We start from the raw sequence: 26,144 nt of genomic DNA, 5'->3' as shown, positions 1-26,144 counted from the left end.
TGATCCCGCGAACTTCGTTATCGTTTAAACCTTTCCTGGCCCTCTACAAACTATAAGAAGATAGAATTATATAATCATCATCAAATTCGTCTTTATTTTTTTAATGAAAGAGAAACGGGCGGGGTTCGTTTTTGATATCACAATCAAAATGTATTCTCGTATTTACGGTTTCGTTTATCATTGATGGTTCGCTACGAGATTCGCAGTGTAGTAGAAAATTACGTTAGGTAAAAAAAAGATAGATATTTATGGGTGAGGCAAAAAAACTCGTATCTATAATAAAAATATTAGAAACAGGAAATATACTTCACTCGTTCGTAACTCATTCACAGATGAATCACCGACATGACGTTGACATTTCACTTTCATTCATTCGCAAATCGCAGATTGTTTTTTGTGACGGTGCACTATTATAACATTGTTTTTAAATTGAATAATTAAGTTGTTTTCGCGAAACTGATGTAGGATATCCTCGGAAAAATGTCGTTCGGCAGTTTTGAGAACGTTGGATCATTCATAAGGGATTGCAATGGCACGAAATTACGATTCGACCAAGCTTGTTTACAAATTATTACGACTAAAGAAGTGAGTTTTTGGAGTCAGTATGAAGAATGTGAAGGCTGTGTTTTGCTGGAGACGGCGAAGATACCTGAAACTCGGGCTATAGTGTTGGGTACTGGGAGCCCGCTGAGGTACGCAGTGCGCAGTGGCAATGGAGAAATATGCACTGGTACGTACAGCTGTTTATTGCAACTTGACACATTCTTTGCTGAAATATTATTGTTCCGCCACCTTTTGTCTTTGTTCGGATATAAACAACACGCTTCACGTTATTTAAAATTAGAATCGTGCATATCAGAAAATAGGTTTGATATGTAGCACTTTTGAGAACTTGAAACCGATCTGGATTAGTTATTTTTATGGTATTGAATTTCATATTTGTTTTAATTGGAATGAGTCACACATAGCTGCCCATTTCTGGTTGATTGTGAAAGTTTCAGTAAAAGTAGTATTGTGAAATGCTGTTTTGGTTCAATGCATTTTTTTTTCGCAGAGTAGGCAATGATGTGTAGGTAGTCTGTAAATATTGGCTTTATGATGAGTAATGCCTTTTCCATCTTAATAACATTTTATGATGAGCTATACAAGTGTATGATCTTCTATTTATGCATTATGTTTGGTTCTTATCTTCTTGATGGCACAAATGTTTAAACTGTAAAAAGTTTAAAATACACAGTCGTAATAAACTACCCCCAATTTGAAAAAATCTGTGTTTCTTAACTTCGTAATAATTTCAACTGTACAAATAAAATAATTAGAATTTTATCGAACATGCATTTTTCAAAATCATTTACAATGCAATCACAAATGCAACATATAAGAAACAGTATGCTATTTAATGGCAGACTCACATCATCTAACTAACATAAACCATTATATACCTTATCCCTTTGACATAAGGTTTAATATTTAAAATAAGTTTGTAGTACATAAGGAAGCTATGAACGAGGTAATCCAATAACATTCAAACATAACCCTATTATAGTTCGGCCATTCAGAGAATGCGTTCCTGACACGTCGCGATTGAACTGACGACGTAACTTTGCAATGGCGTTGCAGTTACGATAAAAATATTTTTGCTGGTTGTTTACCGTTTTAACAATTGAGGAGCATTAAAACAACATTATTATATCAATAATCAATGAATGTTATAATTTTGTGCCAAACTGAGTGTCAAATAACTTGGTAAACAATATTTTTCTAAATCTATACTGCGCTATTACAAGGTTATGTCAGCGGTTTATATTTTGTAGTGCTGTGCTAAAAATAACAGGCAAGTATCGTAATCTGTTCTTATACAGTTATAATATAAAATAATACGTTTTGATTTTCTTTTTAAGAATTGGAAAATAATGGACTATAAGACTTAATTATAACTTTTATGAAAAATAAAAATAAAACTATGACCAAACCGCATTTTTATACTTAGATTAAAAATGGTAACCCCAAATGGCGTTATGGGCCGCCATTTTGTGACGCTAAAACAGTCGTCCGTTGTCGTTTCGTGCGCATAGACCACGTTTTTCAAGTGTTTTCGATCTGTTTTTATTTGATTACCCGGCTTTTGTTAGACCGAGATATCAGGATTGATTCTGTTATTGATAATAATATAATTATACATGTAGGCGAAGATGATGATGAAGACACCACCTCCTCAAGCAAATCGGAGTCTGATTAATATTCTGTTAGCACATTCAATTCACTGTACTTGTAACAAAGAATAAATAAAACAATTTTATTATATGAATATTACCTTTTTTTGGTTTCCACTTAAATAACTAAAATATAAAACAAATGATTCCGCCAATTTAAAACGAAAATAATCTTAAAATAATGCGGCGGTTCATTTTGAAGGAACGGTAACGAACTCAGTGTTATGTTGTGCCCATCACTAGTCGTGACTAACTGATAGGTGTCAGGAACGCATTCTCTGAACGGCCGAAGTATATCTTAGTTCACTCACGTGATTCATACTCTTTGATAACTATGTAAATGCAGAGGCTAGGTACCATGAAGGTTTTAGTCATACAAATTGTATAAAGGGCCCAAACTCCTTTGTTCGACAGCCCGTTTTCAGGTCTAATTCATCAGTGCTGGGGCAAATAACAAAATATGTAATACTTTTTGCTTAAAGTTCTGACAGTTGGGGTCCACAAATCGATTAGGCTACAATTACACTTAGAGTTTCAGAATCCAGATCAGATTATGACAAGTTAATAAATACAAATAAATTGTTTATTACTTCACTTTGAACAATGAAAGATTAATGCCTAGAATTTTGAAGTAACCGTCACATACACCCTTTCACTGCAGAAATAAAATACACATCGAATATTTCGTCAAAGCCTGGTCTTTAAAGTCTAATATTGGCAATCCGCCTTGATCTCATATGGTGGTTATTGCTCTCCCAGTATGAGAAGAAGCATTGCAGTAAAATGCTGATGATGATGAACTATAAAACCTATAACCGAGTCTTCAAACTATCTTTACAAAAAACTTCATATAAAATTTTTCAGCTATTTTATCATGAAAGTGAACAAACAATAACAAAGTCACATTGTCAGTTATCATAATATTTAAGTATTTCCTTCAAGTTAAATACTGATAAAATTATTATCATTGATTGGTCTAATAAATAGAACATTTCTGAACAATAGATTTCAAACAAGGCCTTTGTTATTGTTTTCAATAATGGTTGTTTAAGGTTAAATAAATCCTATTTAAAACATTCCCTATAATCTACTATCATAAGCTATATGCCTTGTCTACAATTCTGTATCTGTGCCACGCAATCACTCTGAAACGGCTGCACTGATACATATGAATTTACCCATGATAGGTACCCTGCAGACAAACACAGTTAGTCATTATAGATAGATAGATATATTCTTTATTAGGTACACCAATTTTAAATGCTTGATCTTAAATCTAAATAGTTAAAGTAGTTGACATAATGGGCGGTCTTATCGCTAAGAGCGATTTCTTCCAGACAACCTTTTCTTCAGATTTAAGTTAGGAAATTAAATATTACCACCGATATCACAGTTTCACTCCTGTAGAAATGGAACTTCATACTTTCCAGACCCTTCTAAGAAGTAACTTTATAATATTGCGAGCTAATTTTCTATAAATATTCATCTCAACTAAATATATTTATCTTAAACTAATACAGAATAACTAATGAACTAAAATGCTGTTTGAAAACTGGTTTTCTAAATGGGATAAGGACTTGTTATGCTGATTTTACACCTACCGCTGGGTTCACACTAAATTCTAATTAATATAAAACGTCAGAGAATTTGGTCCAGCTTTGTTTATTTATTTTAATATCAGATTTCAATGAAACCAGAGGGACAGGTTTCTGTACCCTCACACAAATGTATTTAAAAATTCTACAAACACCAGTATATACTATACATGTAACGTTGTATGTTTCACGATATATCCATGCAGGCAAAAAGTAGCCTGTGTCCCTTCTCAGGCTCTAGCAGCCTGTCCTGTGAACCAAACATACAACAGACCAACAGACAGAGAGAGTTACTTTCGCATTTCTAATATTAGTAACAATCATTTAAAATTCTAGAAAGAAAAGTTCACAGGCAACTTATAAAATAGTTTTATTTTCTCAACAAGATTTTTATCTGTGAGATTTATATGTATTTAAATTCCATCTTGGGTTCTTTATCAGATAATCTCACATTTTATTATTATTCAATAGCTTGTTCGCAATATGACTGCAAAGGCCATCGGTGCAACAACCTAGTTTAATGCCAATCCTAGACTTATGTAATAAAACTAATAGAACCTTCACCCATTGAATATTAATATTCAATTTATAGCATAGTGCTACATAAGAATGGAATGGATTTTCTTTTTATTCACCAGACAAGTTTTATTATTTCAAAAGAAAATCGATTATCTTCAAACGGGTTAACTTTTGCCCCGTGTATCCCATGGTCTTTGTCCGTACTGATCATCTCATGAAAGGATGCGGTCTTCTTACCAGTAACCCTGTATACATCTCTTAAACAATAAAGCCTGGTAAAAAGCTATGATTATTTCATCAAAGGCTGTTTCAACCCTTTCCAGAGCCACAGACAAATAGTATTCATATAATTAGCTAGCTTTTGCCAGCGGTTTCAGCCCTCATCCTATAGGCCAGTGGTTCTTAACCTTTTTGACATGAGGGACCACTTTAACTAAAGTTTGTCTTGCCGGGGACCACCTCATCGGTTTACCTAAATTGAGAGTTCTTTGATAAAGAATACAAGTATACTTTATAATTAGCACTCAGTTCTTTATTATTTAGCAAAAAAAACTAAAATTTACAGATTTAATTTAATGAGATTTTTGTGACTGCATTTATGAAGTCTGTTGTGTACTGCTAATTTCTGTAGTCTGGTTCAGTACTACCTTAAAGCTAAACGCATGTCGGCAGTTGTAGGTAAGCAAATGCAAAAAAAGATAAACATATGCCTATGTAGTTTCCAAAAATGCGCGAGCGAAGCGAGCGCGAAATTTTTATCGGACTTAAACCAAATATTACGTAAAATTTAGCCCAAACGTACTTTTTGTTTGTTGACAAATGCAAAAGTAAGGGCATATAGTTTTTGAATACGCGAGCGAAGCGAGCGCGAAATTTTAATTATTTTTTAAGACTCAAAACCAAAATTACGTAAAATTTTGCGAAAACCCGCGCGCGCATAAATAAGTCGATAAAAATAAAGTTAGTTAACGTATAGCAACGTCGCGAAGCAAAGCTTCGCGGACCACTTGGAATGCCTCCAGGGACCACCAGTGGTCCGCGGACCACCGGTTAAGAACCACTGCTATAGGCACTACTCCACGTACCCCAATCTCAAGAACTACTGTACCGTGTACCGATTAGAAAAAATATTTCAGTGTTAAAGTAGCCCAGTAGTGTGTGAAGGTATCGAGGAAGGCTATAGATTACTTTTTATTCAGGTGCGCGGAACAATTCCCTGATGACCTCGGGTCACGGCCACAAGAAACAGCCAGTTCGAAACAAAAAAAAACTTTGACACTTCACATGCAACCTTCTTTCCACAGCGACATACCAATTCGGTGAATATGGCCAGTATTCCCTCAACCTCACCGAAGATATTAAAGATCCGTGCACGCCCCGTATGACAGCGGAGCCCGACGCGGCTTTCCTACCGATTTTGACTGCGGTGGTCATTCTGCTGTCAATGGCGACCCTGTGGTATGTCATTAAGGGCATCGGCAAGAGAGTAGTCGCTGGACGATTTTATGCTAGATATTTTGCCAGGTTAGTAACATTTTTGGTATTTGTTTTGTGGATTTTCTGAAAATCTTAAGGCCCAATTTCACCGACAGTTCTTTAAGTAATCGGTCGGTAATTGCTGTATTTTTTTACAACAGAGGAATTGTCTTAAATCCTAATTTTTGTCATCCTTGCTTTGGGAATCAATAGTCCTAGCAATTAATCCCAAATAAAACGTTTACCTTCGATTATTGGAGTTTATTTTATGTTAAACATCTGTTTTCCTTAACGTTTGTGTTGTTGGTGAAAATGGGCCTTAGACTAATGAGTTTTTTCAATAATAAAGTAAGATATATCTAGGTCCTAAAAAATATGCACATGCAGAAGGAACTCTTTCTTTTAAATGGTTATTTAAAGAAAAACAAGTGTTTTTAATTAAAGCTTTTTCCAAACTTTAGGCTATAATTCTAAATTCTAACGCGTTATAGGGAAAACATAAAATACGACGTATCTTCGCCCGTGACGTCACAGAGGGCGCCTGGTGTTGGACAACCTATAGCATTAGTGGAGAGCCCTTCGGATAGAATCGAACCGCGGTTTGACATTTTGTTCCTTTTGCATGTGCATATGTTGCATGCCTCACGGGGATTATCATGCTGGCTGATCTCCTTATGTATAGAACAGCTACTGTGGCCGACAATCGGCTAGAAAATATCATGCTTTAATTTTATGGGGATACATGTTTATAGTATTTTAATCTAAAATAGTGGAAAATACATTTAAATTTGGGACTTGTAAACAGTCCCAAATTTAAATTAAACAGTTGCTATCGAAACTTAGTAAAAAAGTAGCAAAAAACATAATCTTTGTAAAAAAATAACTTTCCGTGTACCTAATATAATAAATATAATATATAAATATAATATAATTAATATAAACAACGATTGTCGTTGAATTGTGCCCTAAGACGTTTAAAGCTAAGAACAGTTTCTTGCAATACAAACTCATCTTTTTAGCTTTCATGAGCCTGATCTAGACTCATATGCTACGCGGTTTTACCCGCTTATCACTTTATAAAACGATATAATCTATTACAGAGAAGACAATGAGCTGGGCTCCGAGACTCGCGTCCTGACAGCGGAGGCGAGCGTGCCTCGATCCCCCACGCGCTCTCGCCTGCGCTCGCTTGATATCTTTAGAGGACTCTCCATCGCTCTTATGGTAAGTGACCATCCATATTATTTTCTAGCTGTTTTCCCGGGTCCCGTGGGAACTACTGCCCCTCATCTTCCGAACCTTTTCCCAACTACGATGTGGTCGAGACCGGGATAAAATATAGCCTATGTTCAATAGTGAAAGAATTTTTCAAATTGGTTCAGGTTTTGGAGCCTTTAGGGTTTGAACATAAAACTCCTAGTCTATATCTAATCTTTAGGGACTCGGTCCACCGACAAGGGTTACCATATCACACAATCCATCCATCGTTTCTTCGGTCGTCGTCTTCCCCTATATCCGTCCACGGTCATGCTCATCACCTTTCACAACATGACTCTCATTCCTCCGCATCACATGCCCATACCATGACAGCCGGTTCAAATTAGAACTTTCTAGAAGTCCCTTTAACTCCTACAGATCTTCGTGAACGCGGGCGGCGGTGGGTACGGCATATTTTCGCACAGCGTGTGGAACGGGCTCACGGTGGCTGACGTGGTGTTCCCGTGGTTCGCCTTCGCTATGGGAGAAGCTCTGGTGCTGTCCCTTAACGCCAGGCTTAGGACTTCGCTGCCGAGGATCAATGCTTTGCAGCAAGTAAGTATACATAGTTTTAGAAAATCTTAGGGGAAAACTCTTTAATGTTGCATATTTTCTTGTAGTTTTCATACATTTTATATGAATAATAATATTATGCTGGTGGCCGCCATACCATACACTTCAAATATAAAGTACTATCTTCTGCCAGCGGTTTCGCCCCCTTCCTCAGGGAACTCATTCCCGCATATGTAGAGGTATAAAAAGTTGCCTATAGGCTATTTATATAGCTAATGTAACAAGCATATATTACTGCCGAGTTTCATCAAAATCCATCTACTTTTTGCATGAAGGAGGAACAAACTTTTAGTAGTAAGAGACTTTCTTAAAAATATATATGTTTACTTGAAAAATTGTATGTGGAAATTCATATTTAACGGTTTTAAGACAAATGGCTATTATATCGTCGATAAATCTGGACCCAAAACCCTGAATATCTTAGCACAGTTTCTTCGAAATCTTCCACCTCTTCACCAGGTAGCGACCCGTTCTCTCATGCTGTCCATGATCGGCATAGTGCTGGGTTCCTCCAACGCGTCGTGGCTGGACGTGCGTCTTCCAGGAGTGTTGCAACGCTTAGCTGCCATGTACCTCATCGTGGGAGCCCTGGAGTGTGCCTTCATGAGGACCAGCCAGGATATTACACCAGGTAACTGAACTACAGAGTCAGCGAACCCCAGCGGGACCCACCAGGCCTGTCGATGCTGCGGGATTCTTCGAAAGAGTTACCTCAGCCCTGGTACATAAAAGACTTAGGAAAGAACATGGTGGGTTTTAGTCAGTAAGTGCACGCTGCTAACCCACAGCGGGATGGTTCATTTGATGATTTCCCAGTAAAAGAAAACCTATTTGAACTGCAGCTTATTTTATTTTCTCTCAAGCAATCCTTCCATGTTTTCTTAATACTCAAACAAACGTTTATTAAAACATGGCTAATATCAGTAAAATCAGCATTTTTCGATGGTAAAGACAACCCCCAAAACGCCAAATTACATTAACAAAGTTAGACAGTTGCAATGTCAGATGAATGACGATGTATTTTTGCTGCCGCTATAATAATAATTACAGTTCTGTGGAGCCGACTTACATTTGACCAGATTTGTAGTATTTATTTCCTTTGCAGGTCGTTCTCTATTCCGTGACATCAGCGCTGGTTGGCAGCAGTGGTTGGCTACTCTCCTTCTTGTTGCCATACAGGTAAATCATCTTTGACGACCGAAAGTGAATCATCTGCCTAGCCTTAACCAAACTATCTAGGGTCGGTTTCCACTCTAACTACAGTCACTTCAATAAAGTCTTATTGGATGCAGCTGAGTATGCCTCATGGAATGATAGCCTATCTAACCTCCTCAACCCAGTTACCCGGGCAATCCAAAACCCCTTAGTAAGACTGTTGGTCAGACTTTTTGGATTTTGACTACCCGTAACTAAAGTCAAAGATTTTCAAATGACAGCCGGGATCCGATTTATTTATTGGAGCGCGTCACACTTACCCCCGCATTCAAAGACATTTAATGATTACTTAAGTCACTCCTTAGTGACAGATTCTCATAGAAATTCTGCTCTAAGGAACGGCTTAAGTAACCATTAAATGTCTCTGATTAGTCACGAGCTCTTTTGAGACCTGTAGTTATCTGCCGGGGCTGCGGGTTGTTCGAAAGAGATACCGCGGCCCTTGTACATAAAAGGCCTATGACGGAACACGACGGTGTTTAGTCAGTAAGAGTCTGACACTCCCTCACCGCTGCTAACCCACAGCGGGAGGGGTCATTTGATGATTTTTGACGTCGTTAAAAAAAAAGACCTGTAGTTATTACTTATGTATAGATTCTTATATATGATTGTTACGTTAGGTGTGCATAACCCTGCTGGTGGCGGCGCCGGGCTGCCCGCGCGGCTACATGGGCCCCGGCGGCCTGCACCTCTCCGCCTACAACCAGTCGCTGCAGAACTGCACCGCGGGCATCGCCGGCTACATCGACAGGTATGTGCCCTTACTACAAAAACTTAAACATCTGTTGAACACTTGTCTAAAAAATGTGTGATTGCAAAACGGATCTCATTTCAACGTCATAATTTGTTATTTTTTTACACAAGTGTTTAACTGACGTTGACATGTTTTTGTGGTACGACGGATAAACTTTATTTACAACTAATATATGTTCACAGTTATTTACTAGATTGTAAACAAAATACAAAAGATATACTAAAAATTTACTATTGCACTTTGTACTTGTGTTTTAATGTTCAGCATTGCTGAATCCTTAATTTAATTATATCGCAGGCAAGTTCAATTTCATTGTGCTGTTTCACAATTTCACTGCCCTTGGTCCTTTAAAAAATTAATTAAATTATATTTTAACTAAATTAGGTTTTCGTTTAACTGTATTTTCTTCCTACCATTTATTTATTATCTTGTTTGTACTAACCTCTACTTTCTTCCATTCCAGACTGGTACTAGGCCCAGCTCACCTGTACCAGCGCGGTACATTCCACGCGCTGTACCACACGGGTGTCCCCCACGACCCCGAGGGCATCCTGGGCGTCCTGTCCGGGGTGCTGGTGGTGCAGGCCGGCGCCCACGCCACCAGGATCATGCTCGCTTACAACCATGCTAGGTGAGTGATCAACGCAATGGCGGCGTGTGACTGACTTCAGAGTACAGGTACCCGGTGATACCTAAAGATGGTATCTGATGGTGACTTGTGCGGTGATAGTTTCTGTGCAGTGATCATCGGGGCCGCCATTAAGTTTGGCTTGAACTTTATTAAACTTGACTTGCATTGAGACTTGCATTTTTTTACTGTTTACCCGCGTCTCTTATGGTACACCTTCGCCTCCTTATAAAAAGTTTCGTACTTCTTATAGCCTTCCTCGATAATTAGACTATCGAGGAAGGCTATATATATATACTGTAAGTACTTTAATTTCAAATCGGTCCAGTAGTTTATGAGATTAGCGAGTTCAAACAAACTGCAGTTTTGCAATATTAATATACATACATATATTAATCACCCCAGGAAAAATATATGAGCTACCTGAGACCGAGTGCCTGAGATTAGCGCATTCAAGCGAATAAAGAAACTCTTAGCTCTAAAACATTAATAACTTACTTATTTATCTTCATTATTCCAGGGCCCGAATAATGCGTTGGGTATTCTGGTCTATAATCTTCGGCGTTTCCGGCGGAGCTCTATGCATGTTCTCGAAGAACGGAGGTCCGATACCCGTCAATAAGAACCTCTGGTCGGTGTCGTACTGCCTGGTGACGTCATCGCTCGCGCTCGCCATACAAGCCGCGCTGTACTTCATTGTGGACCTCAAGACCAAGTGGGGGGGAAGACCGCTTTATTATGCTGGTAAGTTATCTATAAGAAACCCTATTAATATAGTAATTAATATAGTACAGAAAAAAGATTTTTTTGGCTGTTGGTTTCTACCTGGAAAGCACCGGAACTACAAAACCAATTTGAAAATTCTTCCACTGTTGGGAAGCTAGACTATCCCTGAGTAACATAGACTACATTTTATCTGGCTACGGGAAGAAGTTTATTATGTGGTAAGTCGGAGTCGGCTTCCAGTCTAACCGGATGCAGCTGGGTATCAGTGTTTAACATGGAACGACTACCTATCTGACAACCTCAACCCAGTTACCTGTTACACAACTCGATACCCCTTGGTAAGACAGGTTGTCAGACTTTCTGACATCTGACTACCTGTAATCACTGCCAAAAATGTTCAAACAGGACACACCAATTTATCTACGGACTGAATGCGCCAAGCGCTGCTTAACCTTCCTTATGTTCTATCGATTCGATTTGACCTTAGCCACGAAGTTCTCAATATTCTCCGCAACATAATTAACTTATTTATATATTTTCTCTCACAGGTCAAAACGCCCTCTTCCTGTACATCGGCAGTGAACTCCTGAAACGTAACTTCCCTCTGCACTGGGCCCTCTCGGCTCCCACTCACGCGCAGCTGTTAGCGACTCATGCGGCCGCCATGTTGATATGGCTGGCCGTCGGCGTCGCGCTGCACAGGAAACGCATCTTTATCACATTGTAATAACGTCCTTTTTACTATAACAATGTAGGACGGCGTCAGAAGTAGGAAAAGTGTCTTTAAGGCCTTGTCATAGAGTTCTTTTTACTGCAGCAATAAAATAACTATCGAAAATACATTTTAATCCCCCTAAAATACACTTATTTTTAATATAATTTCATTAAATAAAGGAAATAAATTCTGACTGAGACTTCGAAACGCATCTTTATCACATTGTAATAACGCCCTTTTTACTATAGCAATGTAGGACGGAGTCGGAAGAAGGAAAAGTGTCTTTAAGGCCTTGTAATAGAGTTCTTTTTAATACAACTTCCTTAAATAAATTCATACTATGCTGCTGGGTTTATGAAACGCGTGTTTATCACATTGTAATAACGTCCTTTTTACTATAGCAATATTGGACGATGTGATAAGCCATATAATACGGCTATTTTTAATACAATTTCATTTAATAAAGGAAATAAATTCATACTATGTCACTGGGTTTATGAAACGCGTCTTTATCACATTGTTTTAACGTCTATTTTACTATACCAATGTAGGACGAAGTGGGAAAAAGAAAAGTGTCTAAAAGGCCTTGTAAGAGCTAAAGGAATTTCTGCTGTGTCAGCTGTGTGTATGTCACCGGGAAATAACAAGACTCGTAAGTTGATAAATTTTCTAGGTAGTAGATCAACTCTCGGAAAATAATAAACGGCATTTGAAATGTACTATTTAACGCATTGAATTTTAGCTAATTAGTCAACTTACGGTACCTAGCCGTAATTTAATAATGATATTGCTACAAGTATAATAATACACAAATGAGCCATATATAAAGCTTATTTTACAACAGCAAATAATTTCTTTCTAAAATATGTATTGAATAACTTTTTACCATACCCGTTTATAAGGACATCCCTTTATACTAAATATCGAAAATAGTTTTAATTTGATGTACAGTCAACTTCAGGTCAGTGGTAACAGTTTTATAGGAAAATCGTACTTATTACTATTGAGTTAAGGTGCATGACAGCTACCACTAATGTGCAGTTTACTGTACATTGCACAATATATTCATTTCAGGATTTCCTATAAATATGTGTTGTCTTCCTGTTAAAAAGTATAAGAGATGTTCTTATTAATATGTACGAAGGAAAAACGTCTTTAATACCATGTAATAGAGCTATTTTTCTCACAAAAGTTGAAGCAAAAATTTGCTTTAAAAAGCAGTTAAAGGAAATTAATTTTTATCGCCTTACAAATAGAGTTCTTTTTTATATAATTGCAGGACGGAAAAAATTACATGTATGTTTTTTATTTCGAGTCAAAATGTTTATCGCCTTGGAGTAAAAATCCAATTTGCTATAATACATATATGAGGGATTAATTAATGTTAGCTTGTGTCTTGGCCTTTTTAAATTATCAATAACCACTATGGGACTTAATATTGTAATTATTTTTAATGTTTTGGATGTAAAAATGTAAATGAATTGATATATTTAAATTATTCAAGTAATATACGCCAAAATGTACTAAACCAAGATAAAATTAAAATTTAGAATGAAAACTTTTTAAAATTCAAGGTTATGCTTAGAACTAAAATAAAATTTTTGAAAATTGGCATAAAGCAGTAGTTAGATAAGTGGTAGACAAATAAAATTGAATTGATTTGCTCAAAGAATTAAAGGAAAGGATTTTCGAAAGTTAAAATTAATTATAAATTCAGACTTAAAATATGGTTAATTCCTAACACATTTAGACTGGATTGTGTCATTGTTCTCATAATTATTTTTCTTTTAATGTATTAAAAATATATCATTCTGTCTCTGTCATTTATTTGTAGAAAGTTGAAACATAATGAGCGCTTAATATTTACTTGTAAAAGTATTTTGGTTCAATAGTATTTTGCATCGTTTTATGACTATTTTATATGATTTATAATTTTACACATTATTTTCATTAGCATTAAAACATAGCCATCATTCCAACGTATATGGCAGCCTCATCGGAATCTCGCAATTTAAAACCTTCATGATTTAAATACTTTTTCTTGATATGACGTCACTATTCTTGTAAAAACACATTTACTTATATATTAGCCTTATAAAAAAAAACATATTTAGTAATAAAATATCTTAAAAACAGATGAATTGATCAGTTTTGTATCTAGATCATAGTCCAAAAATATAATTAGTTTTAGTTATAATATAATATATTGTAAAAACTTGACGAAAAATAACTATAAAAAGGCAAAATGAGAAGCGATGTAGTCAAATGTGTCTTAATAATTTATGTGGGTCGAACAAAATATGTAGGATCGCGGTTTTTTGTCAAGTTTCAAAGATATTGTAACTTCACGTGATTATAATAAAAAGTTAAGTTTAAATTATTGTCTTATTTAGTATTCCATATGCTCCATTTGTTAACTATAAACTTTACAATTCATGAGTTATAAGATTTTATTTAACTTGCTTTGTATGTTACGGTGGCTTCTTTGAACTCAATTTTGAAGTAGATATCTTTAACCAATCAAGCTGATGTTTTTTTTTTTGATGAGACCTTAATGTTGAAAATTCAATAAAGCTAAAATATTCAATGTTCCATAGACTGGGATGCGCGCGATTTACCACGTACAAAAAGAATGCCTACGTGATCCTGATCGCGCGCGACAGTCCTTATTTTTTTTAAGAATATCGTACGTCTATGTGTTTTGATATTACTAGAATGAATTTAGTTATTTTTTATAAATTTTCCCAAAGGACAAAGGGTCTCGTTGGACTAAAAATAGATGATAAAATAAATGCCTTAATTAATTAATTCAACAACCTATTCTGCGTTTGAAATGAAAAACGTTATTTTACAAAATCCAAAATAAAATACTTTTTCATTTACTTTAGGTACCTACATGATTATCTCGTTCATAACTAATTAACGGGTCTATTAATAAAATGATAACAACACTGTTTCCATAATCGTGGAAACAAATGAAGTTTCAAAATGTTGACACGAAAAACGATTAAACGAAACGCGAATAACCTTCAGATATCATTGAAATGTCAAAAAGACATTTGTTATCAAGTGTGAAACAGTTATCTAGTAGCCGCTCTCTCAAAAGCTGTTTTATTTCGACTAAAATCATGGAACCGAAAGTTAATTTAAAACAAGACCCAGCTTACGTGGAAATTCAGAAATTCTACGATGCTAACTGGGACAAGATAAACATACAGCAATTATTTCAGCAGGACGCAAATCGGTTCAACAAATTCAGGTTTGTGCACTTTTGCTGTTTTATTTTGCTAATATAAATAAAAGCGTGTCGGTTTTTTATTAATTGAACTTTAGTATTGTTATTTAATTAGTTGGATGAACATTTTTGGTGAATTTCGATTAGTTTCGTGTAGTTATATCATCGCGTTTAAAAAGTTATTGAAAGGTCGCGTTACGATTGTCATTTTTTTTAAGTAGAATGTTACTGTCCAATTAAGATTCGTCAATGACATATCAATATTAAATACTTAGGCATGTTGACAATTATCACGATTCTGCAAATAATTGTTTATTTAATAGCTAGATAAGAAAGTAATAGCATAATCATGATGTACTCCTATAGAAGTAATAATGGTCAGAATAGAATATTTTTTTCTTAAATGAATTATAAATTAAATGATGAAATATTCATATATATCTTGGTTTATTCTCTTTAGTTAATGTATGCTTACACTATGATCAACTATGATGTCATCCAACTATTATTTTTTCCATAAATAAACTAAAAAAATACTGTGTGTTTCATGAATAGCATGTTCTTAAGTATAACATTTATGTTTCAAAAATAATTTGAGAATTTTATCGAAACTTACTTGCAAACTAAAATAAAAAAAGTAATAAAATATGTCTAAGTTTATAAAAATGTATTTTTAAAATTCATTAATTTATAACAATTCTCGATTTATAATTATCATACGAATCCAGTCTCCGCATCCCAACCCCAAATGATGGAGAGATCCTGCTGGACTACTCCAAGAACCGCATCAATGACCAGCTGTGGAGCCTGCTCCTCAATCTTGCCAAGAGCCGCAATGTGGAGAAGGCGAGAGACGCTATGTTCTCTGGTAAGTTTCATCATTACAACAAACTATTTTATGCACCCAAATAAAGCTTAGCCTTCCTTGGGCTATCTAACACTGAAAGAATTTTAAAAATCCAGGCTTTTATTTTCAAAGATTAGTGTATTAAAATAAAGACCTCAGCTTAACTACACATAAATAGGTTCTAGTAAAACTCCATTGCACAATATAATCATCATCTGCATCATGACTTGCACAGTGTACAGTGTGTAAAAATTCTAATTTGAATCAAACCATACTTTTCATTGCATAAATTGTATCATCTCCTTTGCTTGCAGTATTAAATCTGTACTTTTTATGAAGAGTATGCTACTTTAAACGGAAAGACGACTCCTTGACATAGTTTATTTCGCCAACCTATCAACACAGCCTAGCAACCCACTGACCCAATCGGACAACCTACTGACTTTTTTTGGTGACCTTCTTAAAGAAAATATTCCACCAGAGTATGTCTTTCTTCACGTTTACACACACTTTAGAAGAAAGTGACAAATTGTAAACACTACAATGCGAACACATGCTCGCAGAGGAATCGCTCTGATGTGTAATTTTTTATTTATGAACAAAACTTTTGGTGAAATCTCGCCTGAAATAAGGCTGAGATAAAAGAAAAGACCTCAAGGCACTTATTTTACCAATCAAACTCGCATTTTCCATCACCAGGCGAGAAGATAAACTTCACAGAAGACAGAGCGGTGTTGCACATTGCTCTCCGCAACAGACAGAACCGTCCCATCCTGGTGGCCGGCAAGGATGTCACTCCTGATGTCAACGCTGTGCTCGCACATATGAAAGAGTTCTCCGGACAGGTCATCAGTGGACAGTGGAAGGGGTGAGCTTATCTTTTATCTATATGTATAAAAATGAATGCCACTTTTCATTGTAACTTTATAACTCAAGAACGGGCTCCTCACAAAACCAAAATGTTAAGTCTCCGTTCAGACTTTTTTACCTGTTTTCTGTGGGCCAGTAGTTCCCAAGGAATGAAATATAGCCTGATACCTGTACCAAGACAAAATGTAGCCTTTGTTACTTGGGAAAAACGTTTTCATTATTTTAAAGCTACACATCTTTAATTTCATTAATATAAATATCCTGTAATAAATAAAAATAGATTTAATCTTTCAAATGGGTTCAATAGTTTCGGAGCCACAGGAGTTAGGGTGCAAAAAAACCTCTCCTGTTAATAGATTATTATAGTAGATTTAGATATAGATGAAGGTGCATAATCACATAACTTCATTAGACAGTACACCGTCGTAGTAGGTAATTAACATTTCATTATCAGGTACACGGGCAAGCCTATTACTGATGTCATCAACATTGGTATCGGTGGCTCCGACCTCGGGCCTCTGATGGTCACTGAGGCACTCAAGCCTTACGCCAACCATTTGAAGGTAAGATACTTTAATATTTTTGTAAAATAAAGAAATTTTGATGTCCATAATAATTATGTTCCATAAAAGGGTTCGATAAGTTTGGCAGACTGAAAGATTTGAGTCGTAAGGGTTCGATAAGTTTGGCAGACTGAAAGATTTGAGTTGTAAGGGTTCGATAAGTTTGGCAGACTGAAAGATTTGAGTTGTAAGGGTTCGATAAGTTTGGCAGACTGAAAGATTTGAGTTGTAAGGGTTCGATAAGTTTGGCAGACTGAAAGATTTGAGTTGTAAGGGTTCGATAAGTTTGGCAGACTGAAAGATTTGAGTTGTAAGGGTTCGATAAGTTTGGCAGACTGAAAGATTTGAGTTGTAAGGGTTCGATAAGTTTGGCAGACTGAAAGATTTGAGTTGTAAGGGTTCGATAAGTTTGGCAGACTGAAAGATTTGAGTTGTAAGGGTTCGATAAGTTTGGCAGACTGAAAGATTTGAGTTGTAAGGGTTCGATAAGTTTGGCAGACTGAAAGATTTGAGAAAATTAAGCCTCTGTAGTCCTTACATTACTACACTTAAATTGGAGGTTAAATTTCTATCTACAAACATAAAATGCTGATAGCCTACGTGATTTGAGTACTTTCTATCTACAAACATAAAATGCTGATAGCCTACGTGATTTGAGTACTTTCTATCTACAAACATAAAATGCTGATAGCCTACGTGATTTGAGTACTTTCTATCTACAAACATAAAATGCTGATAGCCTACGTGATTTGAGTACTTTCTATCTACAAACATAAAATGCTGATAGCCTACGTGATTTGAGTACTTTCTATCTACAAACATAAAATGCTGATAGCCTACGTGATTTGAGTACTTTCTATCTACAAACATAAAATGCTGATAGCCTACGTGATTTGAGTACTTTCTATCTACAAACATAAAATGCTGATAGCCTACGTGATTTGAGTACTTTCTATCTACAAACATAAAATGCTGATAGCCTACGTGATTTGAGTACTTTCTATCTACAAACATAAAATGCTGATAGCCTACGTGATTTGAGTACTTTCTATCTACAAACATAAAATGCTGATAGCCTACGTGATTTGAGTACTTTCTATCTACAAACATAAAATGCTGATAGCCTACGTGATTTGAGTACTTTCTATCTACAAACATAAAATGCTGATAGCCTACGTGATTTGAGTACTTTCTATCTACAAACATAAAATGCTGATAGCCTACGTGATTTGAGTACTTTCTATCTACAAACATAAAATGCTGATAGCCTACGTGATTTGAGTACTTTCTATCTACAAACATAAAATGCTGATAGCCTACGTGATTTGAGTACTTTCTATCTACAAACATAAAATGCTGATAGCCTACGTGATTTGAGTACTTTCTATCTACAAACATAAAATGCTGATAGCCTACGTGATTTGAGTACTTTCTATCTACAAACATAAAATGCTGATAGCCTACGTGATTTGAGTACTTTCTATCTACAAACATAAAATGCTGATAGCCTACGTGATTTGAGTACTTTCTATCTACAAACATAAAATGCTGATAGCCTACGTGATTTGAGTACTTTCTATCTACAAACATAAAATGCTGATAGCCTACGTGATTTGAGTACTTTCTATCTACAAACATAAAATGCTGATAGCCTACGTGATTTGAGTACTTTCTATCTACAAACATAAAATGCTGATAGCCTACGTGATTTGAGTACTTTCTATCTACAAACATAAAATGCTGATAGCCTACGTGATTTGAGTACTTTCTATCTACAAACATAAAATGCTGATAGCCTACGTGATTTGAGTACTTTCTATCTACAAACATAAAATGCTGATAGCCTACGTGATTTGAGTACTTTCTATCTACAAACATAAAATGCTGATAGCCTACGTGATTTGAGTACTTTCTATCTACAAACATAAAATGCTGATAGCCTACGTGATTTGAGTACTTTCTATCTACAAACATAAAATGCTGATAGCCTACGTGATTTGAGTACTTTCTATCTACAAACATAAAATGCTGATAGCCTACGTGATTTGAGTACTTTCTATCTACAAACATAAAATGCTGATAGCCTACGTGATTTGAGTACTTTCTATCTACAAACATAAAATGCTGATAGCCTACGTGATTTGAGTACTTTCTATCTACAAACATAAAATGCTGATAGCCTACGTGATTTGAGTACTTTCTATCTACAAACATAAAATGCTGATAGCCTACGTGATTTGAGTACTTTCTATCTACAAACATAAAATGCTGATAGCCTACGTGATTTGAGTACTTTCTATCTACAAACATAAAATGCTGATAGCCTACGTGATTTGAGTACTTTCTATCTACAAACATAAAATGCTGATAGCCTACGTGATTTGAGTACTTTCTATCTACAAACATAAAATGCTGATAGCCTACGTGATTTGAGTACTTTCTATCTACAAACATAAAATGCTGATAGCCTACGTGATTTGAGTACTTTCTATCTACAAACATAAAATGCTGATAGCCTACGTGATTTGAGTACTTTCTATCTACAAACATAAAATGCTGATAGCCTACGTGATTTGAGGATGACAGTAGATTTTTTTATGTAGCAGCCGTTAAAATGCTTTTGAATCATACATACCTACCTACCTACTTAGGTATAGTTTTAAAAACGTTCAAAGTTCAATAAAAAGGGCATTTTAAATACACAAAATCTTTGCCTGAACATATAATTATATATTAATTATTAATTTTAAATTATATTTAAAACCAGCACTAATTATGTTCCAATTTTTACTTCAATTTCCTATTTATAAAATACAACTATCATTTAATGATCAAATTCCCTACTCCCTCCAGGTGCACTTCGTATCCAACATAGACGGCACACACTTGGCCGAGGTGCTGAAACGCCTCAACCCTGAGACGGCGCTGTTCATCATTGCCTCCAAGACCTTCACCACGCAGGAGACCATCACCAACGCTACGTCAGCCAAGAACTGGTTCCTGGAAGCCGCTAAAGATGTAAGTTTAGATATATTTTACATAGGTTCATTTTATAGAAACTAGGTACACTAAAATAGCAATTAAATATTCTAGGTTTGGTACAACTAAATTTTTGCAAAAAGTAGCCCAAAATTCGGAGTAAGTGGGTAGAGTTATAACACTAACTTTCAGTATTTAGTGTGGTCCCTATCTATTCGACTTTTGGGCCCTGCAATATGACACCTACCTATGTAATTGCTCAAAGTCAGAGCACTGTTTTTGGTAAGGTCTGAGTTTAAACATTACATTTGATGTGTGTATTTAAGCACAATAATAAAGCTGAAGAGTTAGTTTGCTTGAACACGCTAACCTCAGGAATGGTTCCGGTTTCAAGAAAATATTTTAGTCTAAAATAACCCATTAATCTGGGGAAGATATTCTACGTTTATCCGAGTGTGTGAAGAAATTCTCCCGAAGCAGGTGAAACCGCGGGAAACAGCTAGTGAAATATAAACCTGTTTGTTTCAGCCATCAGCCGTAGCGAAGCACTTCGTAGCGTTGTCGACCAACGGCGAGAAGGTGACGGCGTTCGGCATCGATGCTAACAACATGTTCGGTTTCTGGGACTGGGTTGGTGGCAGGTAATACACTTAAAAGTTTATAAAGGACTTTTTACACAAATACATATTAAACAAATAAATTAATGCAAAAAAAAAATCTATTGATTAAAAGATCATTGTAATTACATTGATTTTTTGTTATCATTGTATTTTCATTGATTTTTAGCAACAAATTATTTTTTAAACTTACGTTTATTCATCAAACGACATATTAACATTCTTTATCTTTAGTTAACTACATTACCAATTGGAATATAGCCTATAGCTTGCATCTTTAGCAGGTATCTCTTATACAAAAGACACCGTTAGCGACCAAGTACGTTATATACAATACCTCTTATGTATATAACGTATACATAATCATTCATATTGACTAAACATTTCAGCATAGAAACATGTCTACCCAATTTAAACAATTTATTCACTAATAATAAGTCGTGGTGGCCTAGTGGGTAAAGAACCAACCTCTCAGGCTTGGGAGATGATGATGATTAAAAACTAATAATTTTCTAAAGGTACTCCCTCTGGTCGGCCATTGGTCTGTCTATTTCGCTGTACATCGGCTACGACAACTTCGAGAAGCTACTAGAAGGTGCCAACTTCATGGACCAGCACTTCACAACCGCACCCATTGAGAAGAATGTAAGAATTCTTTGTTATACCTATATTTATTTAACTGCAATTATTGAAAAATAAGTAAAATAGGACATTCAAATACAAAGTTTTATTAAACTTAAATAACTAATATTGTAAAACTGATGTTTGCTGCAAGCGCTGATCTCAGGAAGTACTGGACCAATTTGAGAAAATATTTCGGCATTAGATTTTTACCCATTTACCGAGGAAGACTTTAGGCAACTTTAATCTGGGTGCCCTAAGTAATTCCCAATGGACGCGGGTAAAATCGTTGGCGGAACCTAGTTACTTATATAAAATTAACGATTTTAACATATTTTTTTGCAGTCGGTTAGGCACTACCTGTATGATGTAAAAAGTAGAATAACTGTATATTTTGTCTGAAGACTGAAAAATTCGATAAATGTCTTTGTTTGTCCTTTCATTATAAAAGTATATTTTTTTCAAAAAATATTTTTGTCTACTGTTGTGTATATGGGCAATTTATCATATTTATTTTATTTCCTAATATCTCTTTATCAACAGGCCCCAATAATCCTGGCGTTGCTTGGCGTGTGGTACTCTAACTTCTACGGCGCCGAGACACACGCACTGTTGCCTTACGACCAGTATTTACACAGGTAAACAAATAATAAATACTATTTAAATATGTTATGTAATTAGTGATATGTTATTTTTTATAATTAAGTTTGTATTCAAGGAAATATCTTAACACATCTCGTGGCTTGAGGCAGAAACTTTGCTATGAGATACACTCAAACAACCTCAATGCTTGAAAAGGTGGCTCAAAAAGGATCCACCGTTTAGGTTGATTTTGCAGCCAACTGGTGAAAAAAGTAATTACATCAATCAGTTTCATTTTAGTCAAAGGACTGAGTGATTTCGTTTTTAGTTTATTTTAAAACAAACCGGCTAAATAACGTTTAGGCGTGAGATTGAATGTTATCCAGTTAATATCCCAGCTGTTTCTTTAAACAGCTCTTCCAACTGGACACTGACATATCTTTAAGTTATTTTTTGAATATTCTTACTTCCCTACTATTTCTGGCCAGATTCGCTGCGTACTTCCAACAAGGCGACATGGAGAGTAACGGCAAGTACGTGACGCGGTCGGGGGCGCAGGCCGACTACAGCACCGGGCCCATCGTGTGGGGCGAGCCCGGCACCAACGGACAGCATGCCTTCTACCAGCTCATACACCAGGGCACCAGGTAACAGGATAGCAAACTGATGATACATATTTATTTTTATGTATTTACTAGCTGACCCAACAAACTTTATCTCGCTTATTTAAACCTTCCCTGGACCTCTAAAAACAACCAAAATATGCCCAAGGCTAACCTAAGTTTTTAAATTAATATTTAAAAAAATGTAAATGTAGGTATGTGAAATAAAGCGATATTGATCTTAAAAAAAGATACATCTATATAAAAATATATGTGATTCGTATTTTCAACTCATATCGGTTATTGTTATATCGGGTGTGTCGTTCACAATCACATTAAATGAAATGCGTTAATATACTGGTTAATATATGTCGATTAACACAAAGAAAAATACGTACAAATAAAAAAATGAATTTTTCAAACAAAGTAAATAGAATAAAAATGTGCGAAAATTTGAACACCATATAAAAGTCAGTCATTACAAACAACTGAAATTCTCCCTTGAAAACTAACAGCTGTCAACCGATCAAAACATTCGATATTCCTAACTTTATCTCTGCTTTACACATGATGTTGTAAATTATAAAAACGAAAAATGACTCCTGTGGTTAAACCACTGAATGGATTAGGTTATTTTTTTTACAATTCGCCATAGAATATTATAAAGTATATGCCATAGGATTGAATGTGATTATGAACGACACACCCGATATATCAGAACATACACTTCATCGAAAATCTTTGGTTGTCCGAAATTAAATGACCACACGTTAGTCAAAATGTATAAACAAAATAACACTGCGCATGCGTGCTACCCTCGTAAAAGCAAACTTATTTGACGACAACTCCAACAAAATAACCGGTTCAAACGGCTAACTTTAGAAAGGCAAAGTTATTTGACGAGAACTAATGTGTTGTCAGACTGATTCCGTGCGACTTCATCGCTCCGGCACAGACGCACAACCCCATCTCGGGCGGCGTGCATCACAAGATCCTGCTCGCTAACTTCCTCGCGCAGACCGAGGCACTCATGAAGGGCAAGACTGCTGATGAGGTAAATATATACTCTAAGAAATATTTTATAAGATGATGAAAATAGAAAAATATCTATAAAGAACTAAGTCATCCATCGTTGTTTATTTACGAGGCTGAAATTGGGGAAAAATATTGTTAAAAAAAAAAAAAACACGCTAGTCATGTATTGACATCAGAACTCAGGGCGTGTGCAAAATTTCATCCTAATCGAAGACCAGGGTGGGTCATAGATACAAGAGATGCTAATATATAAGCATGTTAATTAATAATACAAATACACTTAAATGTTTTTTTTTTAATATTATGTATTTAATTTATTATTGTATGAGTTTTAAACTATACGAGAAGAAATTATTGTTGCTCACTTCGAAAGATTCAAGTAACATCTTTTCAAGTGAGCGAAAAGATGTTACTTGAATCTTTGTTATTTTGAACATTTACAACAACTATAAGTATCAGTGCTAGTAAGCATTGTTTTTCAGCCCAGTTTCAATAAATACATTTCCTTATATTCGTATTGTCAGGCTAAAGCAGAACTCGAGAAGTCAGGCATGGCAGCGGACGCGGTCGCCAAGATCCTGCCTCACAAGGTGTTCAAGGGCAACCGCCCCACCAACTCCATCGTCGTCAAGAAAGTCACGCCCTTCACGCTCGGAGCTCTTATTGGTACGTATATTTAAATTGCTTATAGAGATTATATCTTTGTTATGTTTTAATTAGTCTGATTCTAGCTTGAAAAATACTTTTTATGGGCTTTTAAATGGCAAATCTTGCACAGTTATAGGCTAGGTAATAGTCATAAAATCAGTAATTATGAAACTAACAGTGTCACTAGACTGATCGTACAGTTGATGATGAAGTACAAAGGTTTTTTTTCAATAGTATAAATAATTTATGAAAATAATGCCTTAATTTTTTTACAAAAGCCAACCGTAGTTTTCGAGATCCAAGTTCACCGACAACATGATGGTCAGTTTTCTTTAAATCACTTTTTACTCTGGATTTTCACGTTCAACGTTCTAGTAAACAGTTGTTTTAAGATAAACAGACGTTTATTTTGTTGGTGAATTTGGTGCTAAAACTGCCACATAATTTATACATAATACAGAATGTATAATTAGGCTCATTTTAGACCTCACATTTATTTTATTTACATATTACAATGCTCTAAAAAAAGCTCACTACATTTTTTACTTTTACCTCCACACAGCCCTATACGAACACAAGATCTTCACTCAAGGCGTGATCTGGGACATCAACTCGTTCGACCAGTGGGGCGTCGAGCTCGGCAAGCAGCTCGCCAAGGCCATCGAGCCCGAGCTACAGGACAACACACCCGTCTCATCACACGACGGCTCCACTAATGGCCTTATTAACTTCTTGAAGGCCAACTTTTAATTTTAGAAGGCTAACTTTTGAATTTGGAAGTACAACTTTTAAATTTAAAGGCTGTTTGATTGCGTTCGAAAGTTGAAATTTTCTTTTTTTTTTTGGGATGGTTGCGTTAAAATGAAGTGTTTAATACTTTTTACTTGAAGTGTTATAGGTGCTCAAAATCAGATACAGATCTAAAATTATAACTAGAGAACTACATAATTTTGATGCAACCTACCCTAAATATGTAAGTTAATTTCGTTAAAAAAAAAGTGGACCACAAAATCTCGTTATTTTATAAAAAAGATAAGTTATTAAATTATTTGAAAATTTTTATTTGTTTTTAAAAATGCATTCAACAAACGGCGTATTTTTACATTTAATATTTTGAGATCTACACTTTCAATAGTACATTTTGCTCGTATTTACAATAAACCTTAGGATCTTGAACAAATGAGTTTTATGCTTTTTTTGCTGTGTATAGCACATAAATAGTATTATTTGTAACAAAAATATGTAGAATCAGTTGATATGTACTAGGGGTCGGTTGTAACAATACATATCGCATTTTAATATAGTTTATTTGCAATAGTTCCTTCGACACTACTGAACCAATTAGAAAAAATCTTTCACAGTTACAAAGCTACACTCTTCCCGAGTAACAGGCTACATTTAGCAGTAGTTGCCACGGAAAGCAAGCGAAATACATAGAATAGAATAGGTCTTTATTTCATCATATTCGTAATACATAAAGTAAAAAGGACTAATATTATCATTGTTACAACCGACCCTTGTTTCTGTATAAGCCCCTTAAAAAGTGTATTTATGTTAAGTGTATGCGTTTAATCATGTATGAAATATTTATGAGCTGTTACTCCTAGAGAGATGTATTTAATGTCTATGTATTGTATGTTATTATCGATGTTTTACTAATAAAACATTGTTTCACACGAATATTTGTGTCAATTTCTATTACAATTGTTTACCATTTTGACAGTTTAAACTGTTTATGACCCTGAGCAAAACAATTTCGAAAACCATCACATTAATTTAAAAGTTTTAATAATTTCCAGCGTAGTATTAAAAAATCCAAAGAGAGATCGGTCGTGTCGGATTGCCGTCCCATCGGGCTATGAGAGTGAAGGAAT

General features: G+C 35.4%; 2 protein-coding genes and 1 long non-coding RNA gene across 4 annotated transcripts; 2 read left to right on the top strand and 1 right to left on the bottom strand.

The window, feature by feature from the left end:
- Positions 1-362: 362 nt before the first annotated feature.
- On the top strand, positions 363-14,048 carry LOC124641334 (heparan-alpha-glucosaminide N-acetyltransferase-like). 2 transcript variants are annotated; one of them, XR_006985665.1, is made up of 11 exons: positions 363-730; positions 5,632-5,851; positions 6,904-7,027; positions 7,439-7,615; positions 8,093-8,264; positions 8,739-8,812; positions 9,469-9,599; positions 10,066-10,233; positions 10,751-10,974; positions 11,505-11,733; positions 11,960-14,048. XR_006985665.1 is itself a non-coding variant. In XM_047179395.1 (10 exons), exons 1-10 carry the CDS (start codon positions 481-483, stop codon positions 11,681-11,683), a joined length of 1,719 nt encoding a protein of 572 aa, XP_047035351.1. In that variant the 5' UTR covers positions 363-480; the 3' UTR covers positions 11,684-14,048. The 2 variants fall into 2 exon arrangements, 1 of the variants encoding a protein (XP_047035351.1); XM_047179395.1 differs by having other exon boundaries at positions 11,505-14,048.
- Positions 9,426-10,835, bottom strand: LOC124641335. Its single transcript, XR_006985666.1, has 2 exons — positions 10,729-10,835; positions 9,426-10,294 (listed from the first exon to the last, which is right to left on the bottom strand). It is a non-coding gene; the product is annotated as an uncharacterized LOC124641335 (long non-coding RNA).
- Positions 14,049-14,709: 661 nt separating the features above from the next.
- Positions 14,710-25,950, top strand: LOC124641155 (glucose-6-phosphate isomerase). The gene is made up of 12 exons (XM_047179147.1): positions 14,710-14,930; positions 15,635-15,774; positions 16,453-16,621; positions 17,078-17,186; positions 20,040-20,204; positions 20,694-20,806; positions 21,301-21,427; positions 21,947-22,041; positions 22,474-22,632; positions 23,509-23,641; positions 24,147-24,288; positions 24,833-25,950. The coding sequence occupies exons 1-12, from the start codon at positions 14,716-14,718 to the stop codon at positions 25,018-25,020; spliced, it is 1,755 nt and encodes a 584-aa protein (XP_047035103.1). The 5' UTR covers positions 14,710-14,715; the 3' UTR covers positions 25,021-25,950.
- The last annotated feature ends 194 nt before the right edge of the window (positions 25,951-26,144 follow it).

This window comes from Helicoverpa zea, chromosome 22 (genome assembly GCF_022581195.2).
Source record: "Helicoverpa zea isolate HzStark_Cry1AcR chromosome 22, ilHelZeax1.1, whole genome shotgun sequence".
NCBI lineage: Eukaryota > Metazoa > Arthropoda > Insecta > Lepidoptera > Noctuidae > Helicoverpa > Helicoverpa zea.
This window is presented reverse-complemented; position numbering and strand designations above follow the sequence as displayed.

Excerpts from the sequence above, each read along its gene's own strand:
- LOC124641155 (XM_047179147.1), top strand. The coding sequence starts at position 14,716 with ATGTCAAAAAGACATTTGTTATCAAGTGTGAAACAGTTATCTAGTAGC. Across the intron at positions 14,931-15,634 it reads AATCGGTTCAACAAATTCAG|TCTCCGCATCCCAACCCCAA; the intron begins GTTTGTGCACTT and ends ATACGAATCCAG. Across the intron at positions 22,633-23,508 it reads CTCATACACCAGGGCACCAG|ACTGATTCCGTGCGACTTCA; the intron begins GTAACAGGATAG and ends ATGTGTTGTCAG.
- LOC124641334 (XM_047179395.1), top strand. The coding sequence starts at position 481 with ATGTCGTTCGGCAGTTTTGAGAACGTTGGATCATTCATAAGGGATTGC. Across the intron at positions 731-5,631 it reads CAATGGAGAAATATGCACTG|CGACATACCAATTCGGTGAA; the intron begins GTACGTACAGCT and ends TTCTTTCCACAG. Across the intron at positions 10,234-10,750 it reads CTCGCTTACAACCATGCTAG|GGCCCGAATAATGCGTTGGG; the intron begins GTGAGTGATCAA and ends TCATTATTCCAG.